Below are 24763 nucleotides of genomic sequence, written 5' to 3' on the forward strand. Positions count from 1 at the left end.
GCGCCTGGTTACAGCGATACCAGATTTGTATCGTTTACGTCATGTTTTACTAATTCTGAACGTTTTCTAATTTTTTTAATTGCCATTTTTTTTAACCCCTGTAGCTTTATTTTTTTTCCGCATACCAGGCTGTATGAGGGCTCATGTTTTGCGCCATAATCTGTTTTTTGTATCGGTACCATTTTGGCATTGATCTGACTTTTTAATCGCTTTTTAACTTTTTTTTATGGGATATTATAAAAATTGCAAATCTGTGGTTTGGTATTTTTTTTACATTTACCGTACGGGATACATAATGTTATATTTTCATAGGTTGTACAATTACGCACGAAGCGATATCAAATATGTTTATTTTTATTATGTTTGCATGTTTTTATATAGAACATTAACATGGAAGGGGGTTAATGCAGCGGTCTTCAAACTGTGGCCCTCCAGATGTTGCAAAACTACAACTCCCAGCATGCCCGGACAGCCAACGGCTGTCCTGGCATGCTGGGAATTGTAGTTTTGTAACATCTGGAGGGGCACAGTTTGAAGACCACTAGGTTAATGTGTCTTTCAAACTTTTAATAAAACATTTTTTTTTTTTTTACACTTTATTAGACTTACGGGGAATCATTAGATTCCTCAGACAGATGAATAGAGTTCTATTGAACTCTATTAATCTGTGCGCTCTGTGATCCATTGATAGAGCCTGGTCCAGCCAGGATCTATCAATGACAGAGCCGGGACAGGAGGAAGCAGAGGTAAGTCCTCCGGCTACCTCTATAGTGGATCGCCCCCCTGTGATCGCGCTGCGGGGGGGCGATCCACCCCGCTAGCCCACCAGGGAGCATTCACATGTCCCTTTAGACGCCGCTGTCAGCTTTGACAGCGGCAATCTAAAGGGTTAATAGCCAGCCGCGGCGATCGCCGCATGCTGGCTATTAGCGGCGGCCCCCGGCTACTGAGAACAGCCGGGGGCTGCAGAGTATGGAGCGGGCAGGAATCCCGAGTCCGCTCCATACATACTGCAGAGCGCCGCATGCATCTCCCCGTGCAGACGTGCGGGGAGTGGAGGCAGAGGACGCAGATCTGCACGGGGAGCAAGAAGCCACGCCCCCGCACGTCTGCAGAGCAGGGGAGAGAAGACAAATACACAGCTTCTCATCTCCCCTGCTCTGCTTCCGAGGATACAGGTTTTTATTGTCGGAGGCTGCAGAGTATGGAGCGGGCAGGAGTCGGGAGCCCGCTCCATACAGACTGCAGATCGCCACAAATTCACCTGCCCGGCGCCCAAAACTGCTAGTCCCGGGCGTCGGGCGATAGGAATTCCACATCTCTGATAATACCTATAAAGCGGGGGTACACTTTCCTCAAGTCTGGGCTTGATTATCACCAATAAATGGGTGTATACAAAATATAAAATATATTAAAAAAATTATGTAGATCCAATGAATTAATTTAAAACAATTTGTTATTACAATGATAGTGCTTTTGGTGTCCTTTGTAGGCCCCTTATATCGGACTCACCATGATAAGCAAGGTAGTGAATGTATAAAATATTCATACAATGAAATAAAATAAATTAGACATATAATATTCAGGGTAAAAAAGTGCTGATATACCAGTGTGGCAAATAGTCTGTAGCGCTTATAGATGTATGCACGGAGATCGTGCCTTGTATGGTTGATTACAAATAGTCTGAGTAGCGATGTCTCTGTATAGCTCGTATCTGGTCAGAATACTGCATGCGGTAGCGTGTTGGTAAGGGGTTAAAATCAATGCGCTCTGCAGCGCTGGGGTTTCCTTGTGGCGGCACAGGGATAGAGATTGGTGGGTGGTATATAGAGTGGGATATAGATAGTCTCTTAATTGTAATCCTTTGGGTGCATGAGGCTGTGTTCTGCAGCGCTGGAGGCCCCTCAAATGTGGACCACTCTACCCCGGCGGCACAGGGAAAGTTTTGAGTGGATTTGGCACACTGTGCCTCTTACCAGCAATGTCCTGGAGCCTGGTTGCCAGGAAAAGGTTTTTGCAGGGGAGACGTCCACTGGCAGGCGGGATGCGTACAACCCCGGAAGTGTGCTCCGGTAAATTTCTTGCGATCCAGTGAATGACGGTAAAGATTGTCGGGTTTTCCAATATTGGGGTACAGGTGATAGAGGCTAGACGCGTACTCATCTACCTCTTTTTCAATTTTTCATATTTCCCCCTCTGGCCGGGATAGTAATCCTTTCCAATCCCTGTAACATAAGGGATGCGGTACTACCCACATGCCTCTCCACCCAGTGTTTAGACATCATCGATACGTGCCTTGAGTAGAAGTGCAGTATTTCGGATAGATGTTTCCTAACACGAACCTTTAATGGGTTCGATGTACATCCGACATACTGCACACTCACGGGCACGTAAAAACATAAACCACATTGGATGTATTACAGTTTATATATTGTTTGATTTTATGAATATTCCCATTGGAAGAGGATTTCACAATAGAGGAATTACACAACATTGCAGCATATGCATTTTGTATGGCTACACTTGTAAGATCCCAGGTGTTTCAACCAAGTTGGTTTACTTTTATTGGTTATTTCCGTAAACAGACTTGGTGAGATTTTTGGCCGATAGTCAGAGCTTTTTTGGATATGCATTTATATCCTTGTGTAAATATGTCCTTAAACGCAGGATCACTTGTAATCAATGGCATGTATTTATGAAATATGCCTAATATGTTTTTAAACTCAATGTATTGAGTGGAAAAAATTATGGGTCTTGACTTGGACCATGTTTGTTTGAGGGAGGAGGTCTTGTTAGACTTGATTAATGTATTGCGTTGCTTATAAAGTGCAATTTTTCTCCCTCTCTTAATATCCCACCTAGGGTAACCCCCCCCCCGTGCCTGCAAGCAGTGTCCAAATCAGTGTCAAAATCAGAGTCTGCAGAGCAATTTCTGCGTGCCCCCGATCATCTACAATGGGTAGATTTCTGGTAACGTGTGCATGGTGACATGAGGAACATGGAGGATAGAATTTACAGCCATGCTTTTTCTATGTGTAGATGTAATAAACACATTTATTATCTGGGTGACCCCGCAGACGCAAAACCAGAAACGTGACTGTCCTGGTCTCCTGAGATACTGTAAACTTTTGGTTGCACATATCGTTGAGATATTTTGTGAATTCTGGTATGGTCGCTACTTCCGACTACTGGTATGGTCGCTAATGTAGCAACCATACCAGTAAATCGATGACATAAAGGGATTACTGGGAGTGAAAAGTGTCGCCCTCTCCCACCAACACATATGTTGGCAAGAAAGGATTTCGCCCCCATCGATGCTCCAGTAATTTGAAGAAAAAATAGATGGTTAAACATAAAAAAAATTATGATGGAGCAAGAAATCAACAACCTGAATTATGTACTCCCGTAAGTTGTTAGCATAACTGGAATAAGTTTCAAGAAACCAGGACAGTGCACATAGAGCCAGGGGGTGCAGGATTACCAAATAGAGGGATGTGAAATCTGCAGTTATCCACGTGAATCTGTCTTGCCAGACAACATCATGAATCACGTTTAAGACATGTCCAGTGTCTTTGATGTAGCCCGGCATCCAGACAATGAGTGGCTGCAATGTTGCATCCATCCATGAACACATTCTTTAGTTAAGTGACAAAATGCCCACAACTATAGGTCACATGGCCCATATTTTTGTAGATATATAAATGCAAAAATAAAAAAACAATGACAGAGCATGTAGGACCCCTTAATAATGATAATGGGGAAGTGGTCACTGGTGATCAAGAGAAGGCGGAGGTACTGGATGGGTTCTTTAGCTCTGTATATATGAAGGAAGAGGGAGTAGCTAAACACAGGCCGGGACACTGCTGGTAACACATCATGTAATGTACTGAACTGGCTTAATGTAGATATGGTCCAAGGTAAATTAAGTAAAGTAAATGTAAGAAAGTCTCCAGGACCAGATGGATTACACCTAAGAGTTCTTAGAGAGTTCAGTAATATCTGTACCCATGTTCATGATATTTAGAGATTCTCTGGTGTATGGTATTGTGCCAAGGAACTGGTGCAGGGCGAATGTGGTACGAATATAAGTGAAAGCCAGCATGGGTTTACTAAGGATAGAAGTTGTTAAACTAATCTAATTTGCTTTTATGAAGATATGAGTAGAAGCCTGGACAGAGGAACAGCTGTGGATATAGTGTTTTTGGATTTTGCAAAAGCATTTGATACTGTCCCTCATAGAAGTCTGATAGGCGAGTTAAGGTCTTTGGGTTTTAAAATTTTGGTTTGTAATTGGATTGAAAACTGGTTTAAGGATCATACCCAGAGAGTGGTGGTCGATGATTCGTACTCTGGTCCGGTTATTAGTGGTGTACCCCAAGGTTCAGTATTGTTTAATTTATGTATTAATGATATAGAGAATGGGTTTAACAGCTCTGTTTCTATCTTTGCAGATGACACTGATGCTCCCTGAGCCTGCAGGACAGCTTTAATATCTTTGGTACTTGTTGGGGGCTGCTTATCCACCATCCGAACTATCCTGCGTTGACACCTTTCATCAATTTTCCTCTTCCATCCACACCCAGGGAGATTAGCTACAGTGCCATGGGTTGCAAACTTCTTGATAATGTTGTGCAATGTGGACAAAGGCAAATCTAGATCTCTGGAGATTGACTTGTAACCTTGAGATTGTTGATATTTTTCCACAATTTTGGTTCTCAAGTGCTCAAACAATTCTCTTCTCCTCTTTCAGTTGTCCATGCTTACTGTGGCACACACAGACACACAATGAAAAGACTGAGTGAAATTCTCTCCTTTTTATCTGCTTTCAGGTGTGATTTTTATATTGCCCACACCTATTGCCCATACCTGAGTTTAAAGGAGCATCACAGGCTTGAAACAATCTTATTTTTCCACAATTTTGAAAGGGTGCCAATAATTTTGTTCTACCCATTTTTGGAGTTTGGTGGGACATTATGTCCAATTAGCTTTTTTCCACCCTTTATTGGCGGGGAAAAAAATAGAAAAAAATGGATGACAAACGATTGCAAAACAATCCCATTGACATCAATGGGATCTATTTACAACCATTTGCGAAAGGTTTGAATGGATTTTAAAATATGCATGACATAATTTATACAGACGGACATGGGAACAAGCGCTAAGTTGCTTATCTACCACACAAACAAATGATTAGGCACATTGAAATCTAATATGCCCACTCCTTCATTGCCCTTAAGAAAAATGGGAAGCCACAATACCAATCAAATCGATGATACTTGATATATGAAAAAATAGAAACAGAAAAGAATAGCGCGACAATGTGCCGTAAATGTAGTTCTTAATACACTGGGCAGAAGATGTATGAACAGTTTTTGCTCACCTTGGGGTGTTGTGCACTGGGCACAACACCATGTAGTGCTTGTCTCCCGGTGCAACAGGAATGGCTGAATTTAGGAGGTGCGGCTCACACCGTGGCGTCCTGTGGGTCCGGGACGTCTGGAGGATGCAATGGATAGAGTTTCTCTGAGACAATCGTGCTCAGGGGAAAAAAAATCGGTGTCCAAAAAAGCGCTCTCTCCTCTACGTCAGCTCGCGGGTATCGGATACAAATGGTGGTCATGAAAAGAAATAGCCTTGCTCGGTGGAGTAGTTTAGTAGTTGGAGTTTTATTGAGAAAAATCACAGATAACGCGTTTCGAGGGGTGGGACCCCCTCTTCGTCAGATCCAATGATCCAAACATTACTTCAAATGTGTTCGCGGCCACCGGGCATGACGTCACGCCCGGCCCCTTCGTGACGTCTCGCCCGCCCCCTCTACCAAAGTCTATGGGACCCGTTCAGCGGTCGCGCCACCTTCCCATAGACTTTCGTTGAGGGGGCGGGCGAGACGTCACGAGGGGGCGGGCGAGACGTCACGAGGGGGCGGGCGAGACGTCTCGAAGGGGCCGGGCGTGACGTCACGCCCGCTGGCCGCGAACACGGAAGCCCGCACACAGCGTTCAGAGTAAGAACTTCCAGATGCCGTGAGCGGAGCTCCGAACTGCAGGGCAGCGCACAACCCCTTTAAGATGACTTTTACCTGATGCATATGATGCCAGGATCAAAACGCAATGACTGATAAGGAGCCTATTTATATATAGACTAGGCACACCGTCATTTCTGATGCAATAAGAAATAATTTTATTCTTCAATCCAAAACAAAGTGTTACGTTTCGGTCCCAGACGGACCTTCATCAGACCGGATTGCTATGGGGTAGGAGGAAAACAAATAATCGGCCAGCAGAGCCGTGCTGTGTGAAGTCCTGTATGGCGACCTATAGTCGACTATAGGTCGCCACGCAGGACTTCACACAGCACGGCTCTGCTGGCCAATTATTTGTTTTCCTCCTACCCCGCAGCAATCCGGTCTGATGAAGGTCCATCTGGGACCGAAAATAAACACTTTGTTTAGGATTGACGAATAAAATTATTTCTTATTGCATCAGAAATTAAGGTGTGCCTAGTCTATATATAAATATATATATATATATATATATATATATATAGATTCCTACTACGGCACCCCAACCGTTTACGCAAGAGAGTGACATCATTTGTATATTGATAAGGAGCCTAGATATCTAACCTTATCAGAACTATAACTGAAGTTTGGGATCAACCTGAGTTATTTCCTTTCCTATAAGCAAGTCATATGTTTACAAGCTGTACTACTGACAGACTTGGAAAAGTAGAGCGCTCTGAATATCTTTTTATCCTTTTAGGTAGAGAAGCTTTAGTACAATTGTTTTACTCCGTCTATTGAAGACTTAGAGCTGATACAGCTAATAATGAGGTCTCCTGTGTATTTCAGCCCTAGGAGTCTAAATCCCAGACAGTTACAAAAGGATTCAAGAAGGTTTGGGTAATGTCTGCATGGCTACTGTTAATAAGGTATGGCGAGAAACTCAAATTAAAATTATGCATCATGCTATTTATTGTTTAACTTTTCCCAAGACTCCATATTGTTGCATGCCCTAAATTTGGGCAACATAAATTACTACATGATCCACTCATTTGTCTGCAATCAAAAACACCTTAGTCATTTATCTTGAGGGAGATTTATCAAGGGATTTAGAGTTTTTTTTTTCTGCTTACAGAAGTTGCACAAAAAGTCGCATGTGCGCCTAAGCAATTTTTGGTGCGACTTCTGTGGGTAAGTAAAAAAAACCAAAAAACAAAAAAACAATCGGCCCTACTTAAAGGGGTATTCTTAAAAAAATACTTAAAGGGGAGATTTTTTTTTATTTGACTAGGCTACAGGGGCTGTAAAGTTAGTTGTAGTTCATAATATAGTGTCTTTACCTGTGTGTGACGGTTTTCTCACAATTCTTATACGATTTTCACCCCAATATTTATTTTTAACAGCATACAAAATGACTCCTGTCTCGGATTTTTCCCAGCTTGCAATGCGGTCGAGACCTGACTCACTAGTCAGCTGATGACAGGGAGTCTGTCTGCTTCAATAGGTGGAGAGAGCAATCTGCAACTAATGCAACAGCTGTAGGCATCCTGATTGAAGACCACAGGTCTGCAGCTCATTTATGTTTTAATGGGTGGGGTAGCTGATGTGTGGGAAGGAGGAAAATGGTATCATGGAAACAGGAAACACAAATTCACAGAAAGCTAGCCACAGTGTTCTGGTAATCTCACAGCATAGCCATTTAGCCCAAGACAAGCGCAGATCCTTCCTAAGCATGTCCATTGCTGTCTGCCAGGTACGTACTAAAATCACCTTATGCTGGATAACCCCTTTAAACAATTTTCAGTTTTCACCTCGCAGTGGTCAGGAATTTAGTTGCACATAGGCAAAAAAGTTGTCAACCCCCTTCCAAAAGTCTCAAGTGTAAGCCAGGTCAGCCATTTTTTAAAAGTCGCACAAAAGTCATGACTTTTTGCACAGCTCCATTCCCAGCCACCCACCCGCTAGGTATTGCAGAACTACAACTCCCAGCATGCCCTTACAGTGAGAAATGCTGGGAGTTACAACAGCTTGCGGGCAGGTGGTAGATTCGGGCGGGTGGCCGAGCAGCGGAGCCAGCTTTCATATTTGCCTGGCAGACCTGTGATTGGTTCAGACAACCTGGCCAATCACAGCTGCCAGAGGGAATTATGAAGTTACAGTGCCATAACTTCATTTACCCCGCTGGGAAGCCAGGGAGCGGAACAAAATGCTGCCTGTTTCCCTGGCTTCCCTTTCACTGCCCGTGCAGCACAACTACAGCTCCCAGCATGCCCTTACAGTAAGGACATGCTGGGAGTTGTAGTGGTGCAGTGCGGGTGTAAGATGTGTGGGCAAATGCTGGTCACCCGCCCCCACATCTCCCGCCCCCACAGCATGACTACAACTCCATGCATGCCTTTACAATAAGGACATGCTGGCAGTTGTAGTCGTGCGGCATGGGCGGGAGATGTGACAGCTGGTGACAATACATGTACTAACCTATTTCCTGTCTATTTTTTTCTTCTCATTTCAGATCCGTATATTCTGTGGACTACTTCGGATTTGGTGAGCTACGTCGATTACTTTTTTTTTTTATGTCAATAAAATGGTTAACGAGGGCTTGAGGGGGGAGTGTTTTTTGGAATAAAAGTTTTATTAAACATTTTTTCTGTTTTTTTAATTTACTTTGCAGGCTTAGTAGTGGAAGCTGCCTAATAGACGGAGTCCATTACTAAGCCAGGGCTTAACGTTAACCACAAAAACAGCTAGCGGTAACCCTCAATTATTACCCCGGTACCCACTGCTACAGGGGTGCCAGGAAGAGCTGGTACCAACAGGCCCGGAGCTTCAAAAATGGTGCGCCTAGGAGGTAACAGGCTGGTGTTATTTAGGCTGGGGAGGGCCAGTAACAATGGTCCTTGCTCACCCTGGTAACGTCAGGCTGTTGCTGCTTGGTTGGTATATGGCTGAGACAAAAAATTGGGGGAACCCTATGCGTTTTTTTTATATTTAATTATTTATGAAAAAAAAAAAGCATAGGGTTCCCCCTATTTTTATTCTCAGCCAGATATCAACCAAGCAGCAACAGCCTGACGTTACCAGGGTGGGGGCGGACCATTGTTACTGGTCCTCCCCAGCCTAAATAACGTCAACCTGTTACCTCCCTAGGTCCAGGAGTGCCATTTATGATGCTCCGGGCCTGTTGGTATCGGCTCTTCCCGGCACCCCTGTGGCAGTGGGTACCGGGGCAATAATTGGGGGTTAACGTTAGCTGTTTTTTGGTGCTAACTCTAAACCCTGGCTTAGTAATGGACTCAGTCTATAAGACAGCTTCCACTACTAAGCCTGTAAAGTAAATTAAAAGGAAAACTGTAAGCTTGCTCCCCCCGCACTAACCAGCAGTACTGGCTGGTAGTGCGGGGGACGCTGATCAGTTTGATGCATACCATGCCCGGATCCGCTGCGCTGTTCGCCCGTTATCTTCTTTCTTCTTGATATGCGAATTAGCTGCTAATTGGCACAGGTGGGGTTACTGCCTTCATCTTGCACTGTGACGTAACTGCCGCCCGGCCCGCAGCACCACCCGGCTTATGAATATTCATGTTCTCACTCATCATCTCCCTCTCCTCCCTGCTGATTTCAGGACTCCACTATGCTGAAGCGGCTTCCGGGTGTAAAAAGGAAGCCAGCACATGCACAGTGGAGTCCTGAAATCAGCGGGGAGGAGAGGGAGATGATAAGGGAGAACATGAATATTCATAAGCCAGGCGGTGCTGCGGGTCAGGCGGCGGTTATATCACAGTGCCAGATGAAGGCTGTAACCCCACCCGTGCCAGTTAGCAGTGAATTTGCATATCAAGAAGAAAGAAGATTACGGGCGAACGGAGTGGCGAATCCGGGCATGGTATGCATCAGTACTGCTGGTTAGTGCGGGGGGAGCAAGCTGACAGATTTCCTTGAAAAAAAATTTAACACAAAACATTTAAAAAACTTATATTAAAAAAAAAAATATTCCCCCACCAGCCCTTGTTAACTATTTTATTAATATAAAAAAAAAGGCTGGTCACTCTACTCCTCCAGATCTAAAGTAATCCACAGGATACACGGACCTGAAATGAGAAGTAAAAAAAAATTAAATGAGTTAGTACATTTAGGGGAAAAAAGTAGTTAAAAAAATTTACTAAATACACATTTTATATATGTGGTGTTCTGAAGTAATTTATTGGTTTTTGCTTATGTGTGCGCTGAAAAAATGGTATTCAAAAGTGATTTATTGGTATTTGCTTATGTTTCTCAACCCCCTGTGATAGTATGATAAATGTGCCATACATAAGCAAAAGCAAAGCAAAAAAAAATATGCCTACAGAACTTGCTTACCAAAGCAACAATGATAAACGTCCACGAATAAGAACTAGCGAAAACAGTATGCTGCAAGCTACTCTGGTGGACAATGTAGGCTGTTAGATTTTTATCATTTAAGGGTAGGGTCACATCTGCCGTGTTTTGATTTGTATTTGCTGCTGCATATTTTTATAGCCATTGAAGTCAATGGGTAGCAAAATCAGCTTCAGCAAATATGCAGCAGCAAATACAGCATATGTGACTCTACCCTAAGGGTACAGTCCCACGTAGTATATATGCATCGTATTCCATGCTGCGCAAATTCTGCTGTGCACACACAGGGCCACCCGGAGCAGCCCTGTGTGTGTTGTGAGGCTTGAAGGCGGGCCTACGTGGCACAGTCACATTAACATGCTGGCCCTGCAATCAAACTTTGCTGCACATACAGGCCTGCTGCCCGGTAGCCCTGTGTGTGTTTACTCTTAGGCAAATATGCAGCGTATTTCACGCTGGGTATACGCTACTTGAGACCGTACCCTAAATCAGCATTTACATACTACAATTTTGATAACCTATACTTACCAGATCAGTGAGTGTACAACTCTGTGAACCCGAAAATGTTTGTGCCAAAGGCGAAAAAGTGGCCTTAGTTGTCAGCAGTAAATAGAAATCTAAACTTAATTTTTCTTCTGGCGTTTTTATTTCTATTTACCATCAGCAACTAAGGACACTTTTTTACCTCTGGCGAATACACTTTCTAGAACTATATATGACCATCCAAAGGGTAACATGTAGGTCTTACTAGTTAATTTTTCTGTTTAGCTGACTAAAGGGGCTATTGCCTCATCCCCTTAATTTTGTTTATCAGGCACAGCTACATTTTGAAGTGACTTTGTCTAGTTACATAGGGGAAGAATGATCAAAGGTCTTATAGTAAAATTTTCTTTGTTGATCATAGTCAGAGTTTATATTTTATATTACCAGAGCAATTCACTAAATGAAAGCTGAGCTGTGATTGGTTGTGGCAACATCTGTGGTAACAATCTTAAAAAAGAAATGAATGTCACTGCACTTAACAGTAGATTAGACAATGTCTTAGATCCAGATATTAAGGGCCCTCAGTGGGGTTGATAAATAAAAACTGTCTAGTTTTTAAACATTGTAAACTTAAGACTAGAAAGTCTATGAGTTCGCCAAATGTTTAACAAAAAACTTGTTTAATAAAACATGTACCCGTTTTTGGCAATAACTGCAGAATTAGTTTGTGAGTAGTATAGATTTATCAATAATTTTTTAGTTGTTATTAATCTAATTTGCATGTTTTTTGTGATTTTTTGGATTTGCATATTTGTGCATTTTTTTTTAAAGTTACAATAGAAGTGATTTCTGAAGACTTGTCTATGTAGGCCACTTTAAGGAGAATGGGCAAAGTTTGCAAATGGCACAATAAGTGAGAGAAACTTATCTTAATATGATGACATTTGCCTAGGAATGAGATAGGGAGAGGAAACCAGCATTGCAGCTCCTCCTGGATTGCTTAAGTAAAGAGGGGTAACTCAGTGCTTATGAAGAGGAGGGCATTTTTCCAATTTTAATCCCAAGATATTTAATAAACGACCTAATGACACCTTCTGGTATGCCTAGGGAGCTCCAATAGGTGGTAGGTTTAGTGGGTCATAGGAGAAGGATCTCACTTTTGAGTTGGCTAACTTTATACCCAAAAAAAGAACCATAGTAATCTAGAGTGGACATCAGCAGAACATAATGGGTACCCAAGTCTGCCCTAAAAATTAAGACATCGTCTGCAAAAAGGGTCAACTTGACCGCTTTGTACTGGATAAAAATGCCCCTATATAATTCAGAGTCCTCCAAGTGCCACGGCAAAGGCTCCAGGGCTAGATTAAACAAGAGAGCAGACAGGGGGCACCACTGTCTCGTCCCTTTGGATTGCAGGAACGGGGGGTATGAATCCGCACCATCGGAGGGGATTAGAAACCCCCCCAAAATGGTGCGGAAGTGCCCAGTGATACCAACCCTGTCCAGTGCCATTCTGAGCCAGTCCTACCAAACATTGTCAAAAGCCTTTTCGGCATCAAGAGCTAATAGCAACATTGTTTCTCCTGACTCTGGACAATGCTGCACCCCATCTAGGACCATCAGTACATTTCGAATGTTAGTCCCCACTGAGCGGTTTAAAACTAATCCCACCTGGAAGGGACTTATGAGGAAAGGCAAAAACTGTCTTAAACATCAGTGAAAATTAAATTTGAGGTCCTGATTGATTAGGGAAATGGGGCAGTAAGACTGTGGGAGGAGTGGGTCCTTACCAGGTTTCAACAGAAGTTTTATAGTGGCAGTATTGGAATGGAGAGGAATAAAACCCAAATGCAGTAGATGGTTATAGTAAGATATCAGTGGAGGTTCAAGTTGGTCGACCAAGACCTTATAGAATTCCCCAGAAAAACCCTCTGGGCCAGGTGCTTTTGCGTAGGCCACTTTACATGTAGTGGACATTAATTTATAATTTGTGATTATTTAAAAATACCCAAATTTACAATGCAATGGTTGAAAAAACCTGTAAACATAGACAACTTTTAGTGATGTTCCTTACAAAGTAATTTTGTTCGTTTTGGTGAATGTGTCCACTAAACAACCCGCAACAAAAGAGACTTTAAAAATGACATACAAAATAACTCTGTGATAAATCAACCCCCCGCCCACCAATGTGACCATTTATAGCCTACTTACATTATCCAAAATGTATTTCGTTCCTGATAAATGTTCCACAACTTTTCCAGCAATCTCTAAACAGCAGAAACTTTTCTATGACTTCTATTTCCAGAATTCCTAGCTTTTAGGCATCAAACATTTAAACGATATTGTTGCTAAAGGCATCTAACATAGTATTACTGCATAACAGTATAAATAGCTGAATTATTATTATTTAGTGAGGCTTTTTACCTTGGACTCTGTATGGTGTTTGGCACATGCTTGAAGCGGAGCCAACCAAAATTGTCGCTCCTTGGAATCCGCAGCTACAATGAAAGAAAAATACAGCATAATTACTGAATTATAAAATCAGATCCTGAAATTTTCTTCTAAGCTGCCAACAACTCATATTAAATTGACTGTATTTTTCCTTACTTTAACCCCTTAAGGACTCATCCCATTTGGGTCTTAAGGACTCAGACAATTCTATTTTTACGTTTTCGTTTTTTCCTCCATGCCTTCCAAAAATCATAACTCTCTTATCTTTTCATCCACAGACTAGAACAAGGGCTTGTTTTTTGCACGACCAGTTGTTCTTTATCATGACATCACTCATTTGACCATAAAATGTATGGCGCAACCAAAAAAATACGAAATTGATAAAAAAAAACTATTTTGCAAATTTTGGAAGGTTTTGTTTTCATGCTTTACACTTTACGGTAAAATAGACCTGTTTTCTTTATTTTGTGGGTCAATACAATTAAAATGGTACCCATGATTGCATACTATTATACAGCTTTAAAAAAATCGCAAACTTTTTAACCAAATCCCTCAATTTTGCTGACCTATAACTTTTTCATTTTTCTGTATAAGCAGCGGTATGAGGGCTATTTTTTTGCGCTGTGATCTGTATCTTTTTTTGATACCACAATTGCATATATAAAACTTTTAATATATTTTTTATCAATATTATTTGGAATAAAATGTTATAAAGAAGCAGCAATTTTTTTTTTTTACGTTCACGCCATTCACCGTACGGGATAATTAACATTATATTTTAATAGTTTGGATATATTGGATATGCGGCGATACCAAATATGTTTATTAAAAACATTTTTTTTACACTTTTTAGGGGTAAAATAGGGAAAAATTTACAATTTATGGGGAAAAACTGACTATAGCAATAATTCGATTGCTAATACTGTTCAGTGCTATGCATACGGCATAGCACTGATCAGTGTTATCGGTCATCTTCTGCTCTGGTCTGCTCGATCTCAGACTAGAGCAGAAGACCCATGGAAGGCAGCGGAGGCAGGTGAGGGGACCTCTGTCTGCCGTTCTGGATGATCAGATCACCGCGGCAGCGCTGCGGGCAATCTGATCATCTATTTTAGAGACTGCAGCGCTGCAGATGCCATGAATTGTATTGATCATGGCATCTGAGGGGCTAATGCTGGACATCCGCCCGATCTCGGATGTCCGCCATTACCAGTGGGTCCCTGGCTGCTATCAGCAGCCGGGACCTGCCATGCATGACCTGAGCATCGCTCCGATGCTCGCGGTTATGTATAGGGTGTCATTGTACATCCTGGTGCGTTAAGTACCACCGCACCATGACGTACATTTACGTCCTGCCTCGTTAAGTGGTCAAAGGCAACTTTAAACTGGCACTGTCAGATTCAAAAACTTTTTATATGTTGTACATCTTGGTAAAACAATAAAGAGTACCTGTCCCCAAACCATATTTTCTAAACTAACTCGGATTATATTCCCTAACTACTCCTAACACCCCTCCTGCCCTTAATTTTTTTTTTAAAAAGCTCTGTATCATACCTTTCCCCTTGCTCACATTGTTTGAGCTAAAGGCCAGAGAAAGTGGGTGTTCCCCAGCAGGCGCAATGTCACTGAAGCCTGCGAGAGCTGTGCCTCACGATGCCTCGCACACACTTCCACAAGTCTGGGTGGAGACCAAACTAACTGTTGAACTTGCATCAAATAACAGAAAAGAGCCATCTAGTGGCCAGTTTTTCAATCACATTAAAAACATATAAGGGTTGAGAATTTTAACAGCAAGTAAATAGCAAAGTGTCTTATAATAACATAAGCAACAATATATTGAAAGTTTAGTTTGGTGACAGGTAGTCTTTAACCTTTCTAATATACTTCATAAGAAAATTTTATTTCCTTTTTATAGAAATCATTGCTTATAAAATAGTGGCTTTGTCCAAGCTGAAGCACAGGCAAGGACAAAGTCCAGTAATTGAGGGTGGGCTAGCACTCCTCTTTGCTCCCTCCTGTCTGATAGCACTCCTCTGTGCTCTCTCCTGTCTGATAGACTCCTCTGTACTCTCTCCTGTCTGGTAGTACTCCTCTGTGTTCTCTCCTGTCCTATCAGACAGAGAGAGCACAGAGGAGTGCAAGCCTACTCTCACTTACTGGACTGTGTCCATGCCTGTACTTCAGCTTTGACAAAACCATCCCGTCCTATATTAAAGAAACTGGAGACTTACTCATACATCTTATATTGAAAAGGAGGTAGGCTCAACCACAGATACTAATAAGACTGGGTGCTATATATGCCTTAATATTGAATACATCACAAAGAAAGAAGGCAAGGCAGAAAGGGATGATAGCACACCAAAAATGCAAAAATCAATCTTTATTATACAAAAACGACCACATACATTTAAAAGCACTTAAAAAAGGAGGTCCATAACACTATTGACCACCTTGAGCCTTGGAGAGGGACTCCAGAGCTAGTCAAAGACTCCCTCCCCCCCCCCCCCCCCCCAGAACAGGGACACCCGCTATACTCAATAATAAAGTGCAATCCTATCACTAAGACAACCGGCCCCACAGAAAACACTATTCAGTATGCAGTAAACAAACGAGAGCTCTTCTAAATGGTCAAAAAGTAATATATGTAATATATGTAAACAAAAGCATCTGGCTGTAAATAATAAAAATAGACAATGTATACAGAGCTACACGGTTGGTAATGGTCATACACATCAAGGAACATCAAGTTGTCAAATAACAGATAGATATAAGTCACGTGATCATAACAGAGCGGGTGTCCCCCCCAAAACCTAGGTCCCCACGCGTTCTGTCACTCTGGGTGACTTCCTCAGGGGCGCATGGCTCTAACATGAACCAACAAAAGCTTATATATCATTATTGTTCACTACCTCAGGGCCGGCAGGTGTGGGTCCCACCTCCTTTCATACACACACACACACACTGACCATGCATCCTGTTCCGGTTCTACCACTTATACTGACATACCTGATATCATACAGTTCCGGTATCCTGCCCTTGCTCTAGACAGAGTGTGCTTGTGCTGGATCAATAACATATGCCTACTCCTATTGGCTGGTGCGTCCAACTCGTATGCTTGCGTCTTCTCAAAAAATATCGCGCATGCGTAGTATTCCCACAGGTTCACGCATGCGCATTATGTTAGTATCTCTAGTAAGGCCAATCGGCCATATTGCTGGCTTCCAACCTTTGAGTGCGCATGCGTCCCTCTGCATGCATGCGCAATGGGTCTTCTATCCGTACAGCCTATCTTAGGCTAAGTAGATCTTATACATCGCGCCTGCGTGGCGAGTCTTATGTCGGCGCAGCATGTATTGAACAAAGTGAATCTTATATCTCGTACCTATGCACCAGGATTTTTTGTATCTTGCAATAGATGAGATGGCCATATCTCTAACTCCAATATGCCTCAGTATATATTTAGTCAGTTATCAACCCTATAGAACACATCTACATCAGACCCCTAGACTAAAGCTAAGGGTATACCAAGGTTATAAAATAAAGAATACAAGGTTAGACAATTGTCAATATACAAATATAAAATAAAGTATAAGTGAAGGAAAAAACACATCTAACAACCCATGGGACAATCTTCATATATTATGTCCTACATTCATCAGGTCCACATAAAGTGCACTATATTCTATGTATCACTTATATTGATTATTAACACACCAATAATTATAAAAGGCCATGGGATGCAAAAAGGTTTATACATATGGAGATCTCTATATTCTATCACCATAACAACTAAAAGATATTGGTACAATAGCATCAAGGTATACGCAATTAGGACAACAACAATAATTATATAGACCCATACAATACCAGAAGGGTATGTGCATATAGAGATTTCCATATTTAATTACCATAATACCTGAAAAAACATTGGTGTATTAACACCAAAGCATGCATAATTGAAACAACAAAAATGTATACTTGAAAATCATACTACCCAAAAAATGATAGCAGTGCTACCCAAAGAGAATTGCAATACACAACCAATTTGTATCCCTCATATCAATATTGTGGTTGAACCGTCTCCTTACAGCCCCATTCACCATTCCCTCTCCAAACCATACACACTTCATGTCTATTCATATCATGATATACAATGTGAACTCAGTGCCGGCAATAGTGGGTGTATGAATGGGAAGTGATGTGAATAGACATGAAGTGTGTATGGTTTGGAGAGGGAATGGTGAATGAGGCTGTAAGGAGACGGTTCAACCACAATATTGATATGAGGGATACAAATTGATTTTCACGTATACATTTTTGTTGTTTCAATAATGCATGCTTTGGTGTTAATACACCAATGTTTTTTCAGGTATTATGGTAATTAAATATGGAGATCTCTTTATGCACATACCCTTCTGGTATAGTATGGGTCTATATAATTATTGTTGTTGTCCTAATTGCGTATACCTTGATGCTATTGTACCAATATCTTTTAGTTGTTATGGTGATGGAATATAGAGACCTACATATATATAAACCTTTTTGCATCACATGGCCTTTTATAATTATTGGTGTGTTAATAATCAATAAAAGTGATACATAGAATATAGGGCACGTTATGTGGACCTGATGAATATAGGACATAATATATGAAGATTGTCACATGGGTTGTTAGATGTGTTTTTTTTCCTTCACTTATACTTTATTATTTATTTTATATTTGTATATTGACAATTGTCTAACCTTGTATTCTTTATTTTATAACCTTGGTATACCCTTAGCTTTAGCCTAGGAGTCTGATGTAGATGTGTTCTATAGGGTTGATAACTGACTAAATATATACTGAGGCATATTGGAGTTAGAGATATGGCCATCTCATCTATTGCAAGATACAAAAAATCCTGGTGCGTAGGTACGAGATATAAGATTCACTTCCTTCAATACATGCTGTGCGGGCATAAGACTCACCACGCAGGTGCGATGTATAAGATCTACTTTGCCTAAGATAGGCTGTACGGATAGAAGACCCATTGCGCATGCATACAGAGGGATTCATGCGCACTCAAAGGTTGGAAGCCAGCAATATTAGCGATTGGCCTTACAAGAGATACTAACATAATGCGCATGCGTGAACCTGTGGGAATACTACGCATGCGCTAGATTTTTTGAGAAGACGCAAGCATACGAGTTGGACGCACCAGCCAATAGGGGTAGGCATATGTTATTGATTCAGCGCAAGCGCACTCTGTCGAGAGCAAGGGCAAGATATCAGAACTGTATGATATCAGGTATGTCAGTATAAGGGGTTGAACCGGAACAGGATGCATGGTCAGCGTGTGTGTGTGTGTGTCAAAGGAGGTGGGACCCACACCTGCTGGCACTGAGGTAATGAACAATAATGATATATAAGCTTGTGTTGGTTCATGTTAGAGCCATGCGCACCTGAGGAAGTCACCCAGAGTGACGAAACGCGTGGGGACCTAGGTTTTGGAGGGGGACACCCGCTCTGTTATGATCATGTGACGTATATCTATCTGTTCTTTGACAACTTGATGTTCCATGATGTGTATGACCATTAGCAACCGTGTAGCTCTGTATACATTGTCTATTTTTATTCTTTACAGCCAGATGCTTTTGTGTAGATATATTACATATATTACTTTTTGACCATTTAGAAGAGCTCTCGTTTGTATACTGCATACTGAATAGTGTTTTCTGTGGGGCCGGTTGTCTTAGTGATAGGATTGCACTTTATTATTGAGTATAGCGGGTATCCCTGTTCTGGGGGGGAGTCTTTGATTAGTTCTGGAGTCCCTCTCCATGGCTCAAGGTGGTCAATAGTGTTATGGACCTCCTTTTTTAAGTGCTTTTAAATGTATGTGGTCGTTTTTGTATAATAAAGATTTATTTTTGCATTTTTGGTGTGCTATCATCCCTTTCTGCCTTGCCTTCTTTCTTTGTGATTTACTCATACATCTTGACAATTTTCACTGGACCAATACATACCATTTAGCCTCCATTGACGTAGAGAGCCTGTACACCCGCATCCCACATGATGCGGGTGTGCAGGCTATCCGTGAAATTTTGACAGAGACTTACAATACTAGTGACTTCCCCAATTTTGTGACTGAAGCCTGTCGCTTCATACTCTCCCATAACGAGTTTAAAGAAGGTGAAACTTGGTATAGGCAGGAGACCGGGACTGCAATGGGCACCTCAGTCTCTTGTACCTATGCCAATCTGTTCCTTGCTGCTTTTGAGCATCAATATATATCTTTTCCTCTAAGAATCCGTACATCCCCAATATTAAACTTTATCTCAGGTTTCTCGATGACATCCTGATAATATGGAAGGGTGCACAATTCGATTCCTTTGTCACCTACCTGAACAAGACAAACCAATAAAATAGGTCTTTAACCTCGGAGTTTGGTGATACAGAGCTCACTTTTTTAGACCTTAAACTTACAGTACAAGAAGGAACCTTAAACAAACGGGGCTATGGGAAGACCATTGCCCATAACTTCCCATATTCTCAGTTCCTACACCTTAGGAAAGTTAACAGTAATGGCGAGACCTTCCATACACAAGCTGACCTCAAGAAACGACAGAGAGAGGAGTTATCCCAACAATATCATACAAGACAGTTTTGAGAAGGCTCTAACTGTTCCATGTCATCAGTTGTTATGCCATAAATCCAGACAAAATGAAAAACCACAGAGATTTTTCTCTGGCTAATTCTAATATGAAAGAATTTGTGTCCAAAGTAATCCTTAAGCACTGGTATATCCTGGAGTCAGATGCTGATTTAAGAGAAATTGCCGTGAATTCTCCCTTGGTAACATATAGGAAGAATTGCACGCTGGGGGAAATTTTAAAGGCCTCTACAAGTGAAAAACAGGATATACCAGTGAGAAACGGCGATTGGCTCACTAACATTACCCCAAAGGGGAACTTTCCATGCAAAACTTGCTCTTTCTGCCCCCAAAACTTGGCCTGTAAAAAATTACAACTAGGGGGATATTGCCACATGGTAAATTATTTAATAATTTGCCGTACCACTTTTCTCGTGTATGTCATCGCCAGTTTTTTTTTTTAAACCTGACCTGTATCACTTTATGCATTAATAACTGAGATACTTTTACTTATCATACTGATTCAGAGACTGTTTTTTCATGACATATTCTACTTCAAGATAGTGATACATTTTCATCAATACTTGCATAATTCTTCATGAAAAAATTCCCAATTTTTTTAAAATAAATTTGAAATGTTATGCTTGTAAGGAAAATGGTCATGCCAAATAATTGACATTTTGATTCACATATACGTCTACTTTATGTTGGCATCATAAAGTAGATATCTTTTTGCTTTTTGAAGACACTCTAGGGCTTCAAAGTTTAGCAGCACTTTTTCAAATTTTCATGAACATTTCAAAATCTTCATTAATTTTTCAGGGCCAGTTCAGTTTAAAGTGGATTTGAGGGTCTTTCTGTTTTAAATCCCACATAAATGACCCCATTATAAAAACTGCACCCTTAGCAGCAAAGTGGAGGAAAAAAGTAAAAATCGCCATTTTTACACTAACATATTGTAGCCCCAAAATTTTCATTTTTTAAAATGGGTAAAAGGAAAAAAAGCCTCTCAAAATTCATAACCCAATTTTTCCAAAGCATGAAAACACCCCATATATGGATGGAAGGTGCTCAGCAGGAGAAAAAGCCCCACAAAATTTGTTCTTTTACCTCGTGAAAATGAAACAATATGGGGCAACACTAGCATGTTAGTGTAAACAATGTAATTTTCTACACTAACATGTTGGTGGAGCCCCCAAGTTTTCTTTTTCACAAAGGGTAAAAGAAAAAGAAGTCTGGGAGGCAAGCATGAGGTTTTCCTCCTTGGCCAAAAATATCCTATGGCAGAGTTTCCCAAACAGTAAGCTCTCAGCAGGTACAAAACTACAACTCCCAGCATGCCTGGACAGTCACAGGCTGTCTGGTCATGCTCGAGGCTGTAGTTTTGCAACAGCAGGAGGTTCCCTGTTTAGGAAACACTGCCTTCCAGGCCATTTCATATGGGGGGGGGGGGGGGGGTTACTATGTAATGGTGTGTGTAAATGTAGTGTTTTTGAGGAAAAGTGTTTGAAGAAAGATTTTAGCATTAGGCGGTGAAAATAAAACTTTACATTTTGATGCATAATTTGCATTTTTAGCACAGATTTGCCCACTTTACCAAAAAAAACACAAAAAAAAACGATAATAGCACACCAAAGTTTGTTACCCAATTTCTCCTAAATGTAGCAGTACCACAAATGTGGTCATAAGCCACTGTTTGGGCACACAACAGGGCACCAAAGGAAAGAAGCGCCTTTTGGCATTTTGGATGCAGATTTTTCAGAATCTGTTTTCTCACAGCATGTACATTTGCAGTGCCCACCATGGTACTTGAGTCAACACAGGTTCACTTGATTGGGGAGCAGGCTCAGGCAGTGTCTTGTGACGCCTTCATCGCTGTTTCTCATCACTACTAGCAGAGGACAAAGAGGATTGGAGCATATTCCTCTTCTCCCTGGCCATCTAAATAATAAAGGCAAGAAACTAATAGGCTTCTTCTGCTGAGTACATCCTTTGTGATGATCGGGTTGGTCAACATTGTTTTAGGTGTTGTTTCCAACTCTATAGGTGGAGTGTGAAATATGAGTGCCTAAGCTTTGATTAGTTTATTTAAAAAAAAAAAAAACGGACGTCTCTAACTTGGCCTAACCTAACGCCCTGCCTATAACAGGAACACACACACACACACATATATATATATATATATATATATATATATACAGTGGTCCCTCAACATACGATGGTAATCCGTTCCAAATGACCCATCGTTTGTTGAAACCATCGTATGTTGAGGGATCCGTGCAATGTTAAATATAGGACATTGTACTCACCTGTCCCCGCCGTCACCACTGCGACTGCCGCAGCGTCCCCGGGGTGTCCCCGCCACTCCGGAACGTCTCTATTGACTGGGATCGTCGTTCCTCATTGCCGGCATTACGTCACGACATGACGGGACGGCGTGTGCCCGACTACGTGATGACGACGATGGAGAGCGACGGCGATGCTGGGGATCCCGAAGATGACGTCCTGGAACGCCGTGGACAGGTGAGTGACCCTCACCGGAGCTTACGGGGCACCGTAAACGGCTATCCAGCGGCAGCTGAAGCAGTCTGCGCTGCTGGATAGCCGTTTATGTGAAGGCCGTGACATACAAAAGCATTGTATGTTGATACTGCCTTCAACATGCGATGGCCTCTGAGAGGCCGTCGCATGTTGAAATTATCATATGTCGGGGCCATCGTAGGTCGGGGGGGTCACTGTATATATATATATATATATATATATATATATATGTGCGAAGGTTTATTTACTGAGTCACTTAACCTGTGTTTGTGGGAGGGGCGGTACTTGCGCTTAAAAGCCGCGGCTCCCTGTGTTCAGTGCGCCGCGGCTCTCGCGTTGTTTGGAGTCCGTGACGTCAGACGCCGGGGGAAGTCTCTCCAGCCTCGTGTTCGTTCCTGTGCTCTGCTGTGCACGTCATTTCAGGTTAGTTCAGACGCTAGGTAGGGGGCGACGGCGGAGCAGGTCCGGGGGGTGACTGCAGGAGTCTGGGGGCTCGTGTCTTGTATGAGCCCTGCGGTTGTCCCCCGTGCCCTGCCTTTCGCATGTTGGTGTTGTTGTTCAGCAGCTGTAGCGGGCTGTTAAGCAACGTTGTGCGCTTCCGGCTGCCCGGCTCTGCATGTCGGGGGTTTCTTTTCAGATGTTTGGTGCTGGTTGGGGGAGGTGACAGCGGGAGTTACCTTTCGGAGCATATGCCCTTCGGAGCTCCGCGGTATTCTCCCGTCCCGTTCCGCTGCCTCACGCATGCCGGCTTTCTTATTCGGTCACCAGTCTCAGCCGGCAGCCAGTTCGTTACACACCTCCTGCGGCTCAGCTCTGCATGCTGGGTGCTTGTTTGCATACTGTAGGTATTATAGTCTTGTAGTTCCAGGTGTTAGTCTTAGTGTCAGTACACGTTGTCTACTGGTCACGCTTCGTTAATGTGTCACAGATGTCCCTGCTGTGTATTTCACTGGTTGACGCGTTTGTTCCGCAGTTGCTTCTCATATACCTAATCTGTTTCATATTCCATGTATTTTACACTGTTGCTCCTCGTATCTACACTTCGGCCGCATACATTGGTCCGTATTAGTCATGTTTTAACTCATGAGTCTGTTAGTTCGTTAGTTGTTGTTTTTGAAGAAAAAAAAATATATATATATATAATATATATATATATATATATATATATAAATAAATTAAAAAAAAATATATATATATATATATATATATATATTCAATCAAACTCACATTCCTTCTGCATACGCTACTGATACACTGCCACTATATGCTCCGCTATTTGTCTGGTACTATAATTCTGTTCTCACATGGTCAATTTGCCTTCCGCTGTTTCGCCTCTGTCTTCATGGTATTTATTGCTTCATGGTATTTATTGCTAGTTGTAGTTATTTACTTTGCTCGTTGTTTGGTACCGTTTTACTCTAACTTGTTGTGGTAGTGAATAAGGCGGTTGTTCCTAAATTAGTTTGCCTGGCTTGTAGCATGTTATTCAATGTGCGCTGCTGATTTATTGTTCCTGTGCTCCTATGGTTACTCTTTTACCTGGTTAAGTGTTTTTGTCATGTTACTAGCTAAATTCTTCGTCATAGCCTCACTAAGCGCCTTGTAGGTGTTGATCCACACCTGTACCTATTCAGTTATGTGGTGGGTTTACCTTTGCCATTATTCTTGTTTTTACATTTTAGTTTTTCTCCTCGCCCTTACGTAGTATTGTGCCTTACAATCGTTTCTCATTTTCGGTCAAGCGGTGTATTCACGTTGGTTTTCCTATTTTCAGTTTATTCGCAAGATATCTACCTCCTGCATTAGACTATCGCCTTACTAGCTCAGTAACGCTGTGTAGCTGTCTAGGCTCGAAGTTCATCTTTACGCTAGTTCGCTGTCCTCGGCCCGGTCGCTTTTAGGTAAAAAGAGATAAAAGAGTATATTTGGAATTTTGCATATATGTATATAGGTGTTAATTTAAAGTTTTATGTTCATGCAAGTTGTTTTTCTTCCCCCAACTCGCCCTTTGGGGCTCGGTTCGTGTCCTTTCCACCGACTCAACTCGTCTTTGGGTCCTCGTGTGGATCTGCCTTAGCCTGTGTGTTGTTAAGTTATATGCCTGTGTGTTTTATTCAGCAGTTGTCCACGCACGCTCTTGTGGCTTAAACGTCTGCTGTCGTGAACTTCGTGTTGGCTTACCACCCTCGGTACAGGTATGTGCAGTCCATTTTTTGGGTTAGTTATAGTAAACATTCTCTTCATACGGTTCTCCTTTGGCTCGCAGTGTTCATCCTGGTAG

General features: G+C 41.9%; 1 protein-coding gene across 3 annotated transcripts in view; it reads right to left on the reverse strand.

The window, feature by feature from the left end:
• OSBPL10 (oxysterol binding protein like 10) overlaps window positions 1-24763 on the reverse strand; it is an 857577-nt gene that overhangs the window by 577266 nt on the left and 255548 nt on the right. For all 3 annotated transcript variants that reach the window (XM_056520089.1, XM_056520090.1, XM_056520088.1), the window contains exon 3: window positions 13283-13356. In XM_056520089.1, coding sequence (XP_056376064.1) covers window positions 13283-13356 — 74 coding nt within the window. The remainder of the gene's footprint in view (window positions 1-13282; window positions 13357-24763) is intronic.

This window comes from Hyla sarda, chromosome 5, assembly GCF_029499605.1.
Source record: "Hyla sarda isolate aHylSar1 chromosome 5, aHylSar1.hap1, whole genome shotgun sequence".
Classification (NCBI taxonomy): domain Eukaryota; kingdom Metazoa; phylum Chordata; class Amphibia; order Anura; family Hylidae; genus Hyla; species Hyla sarda.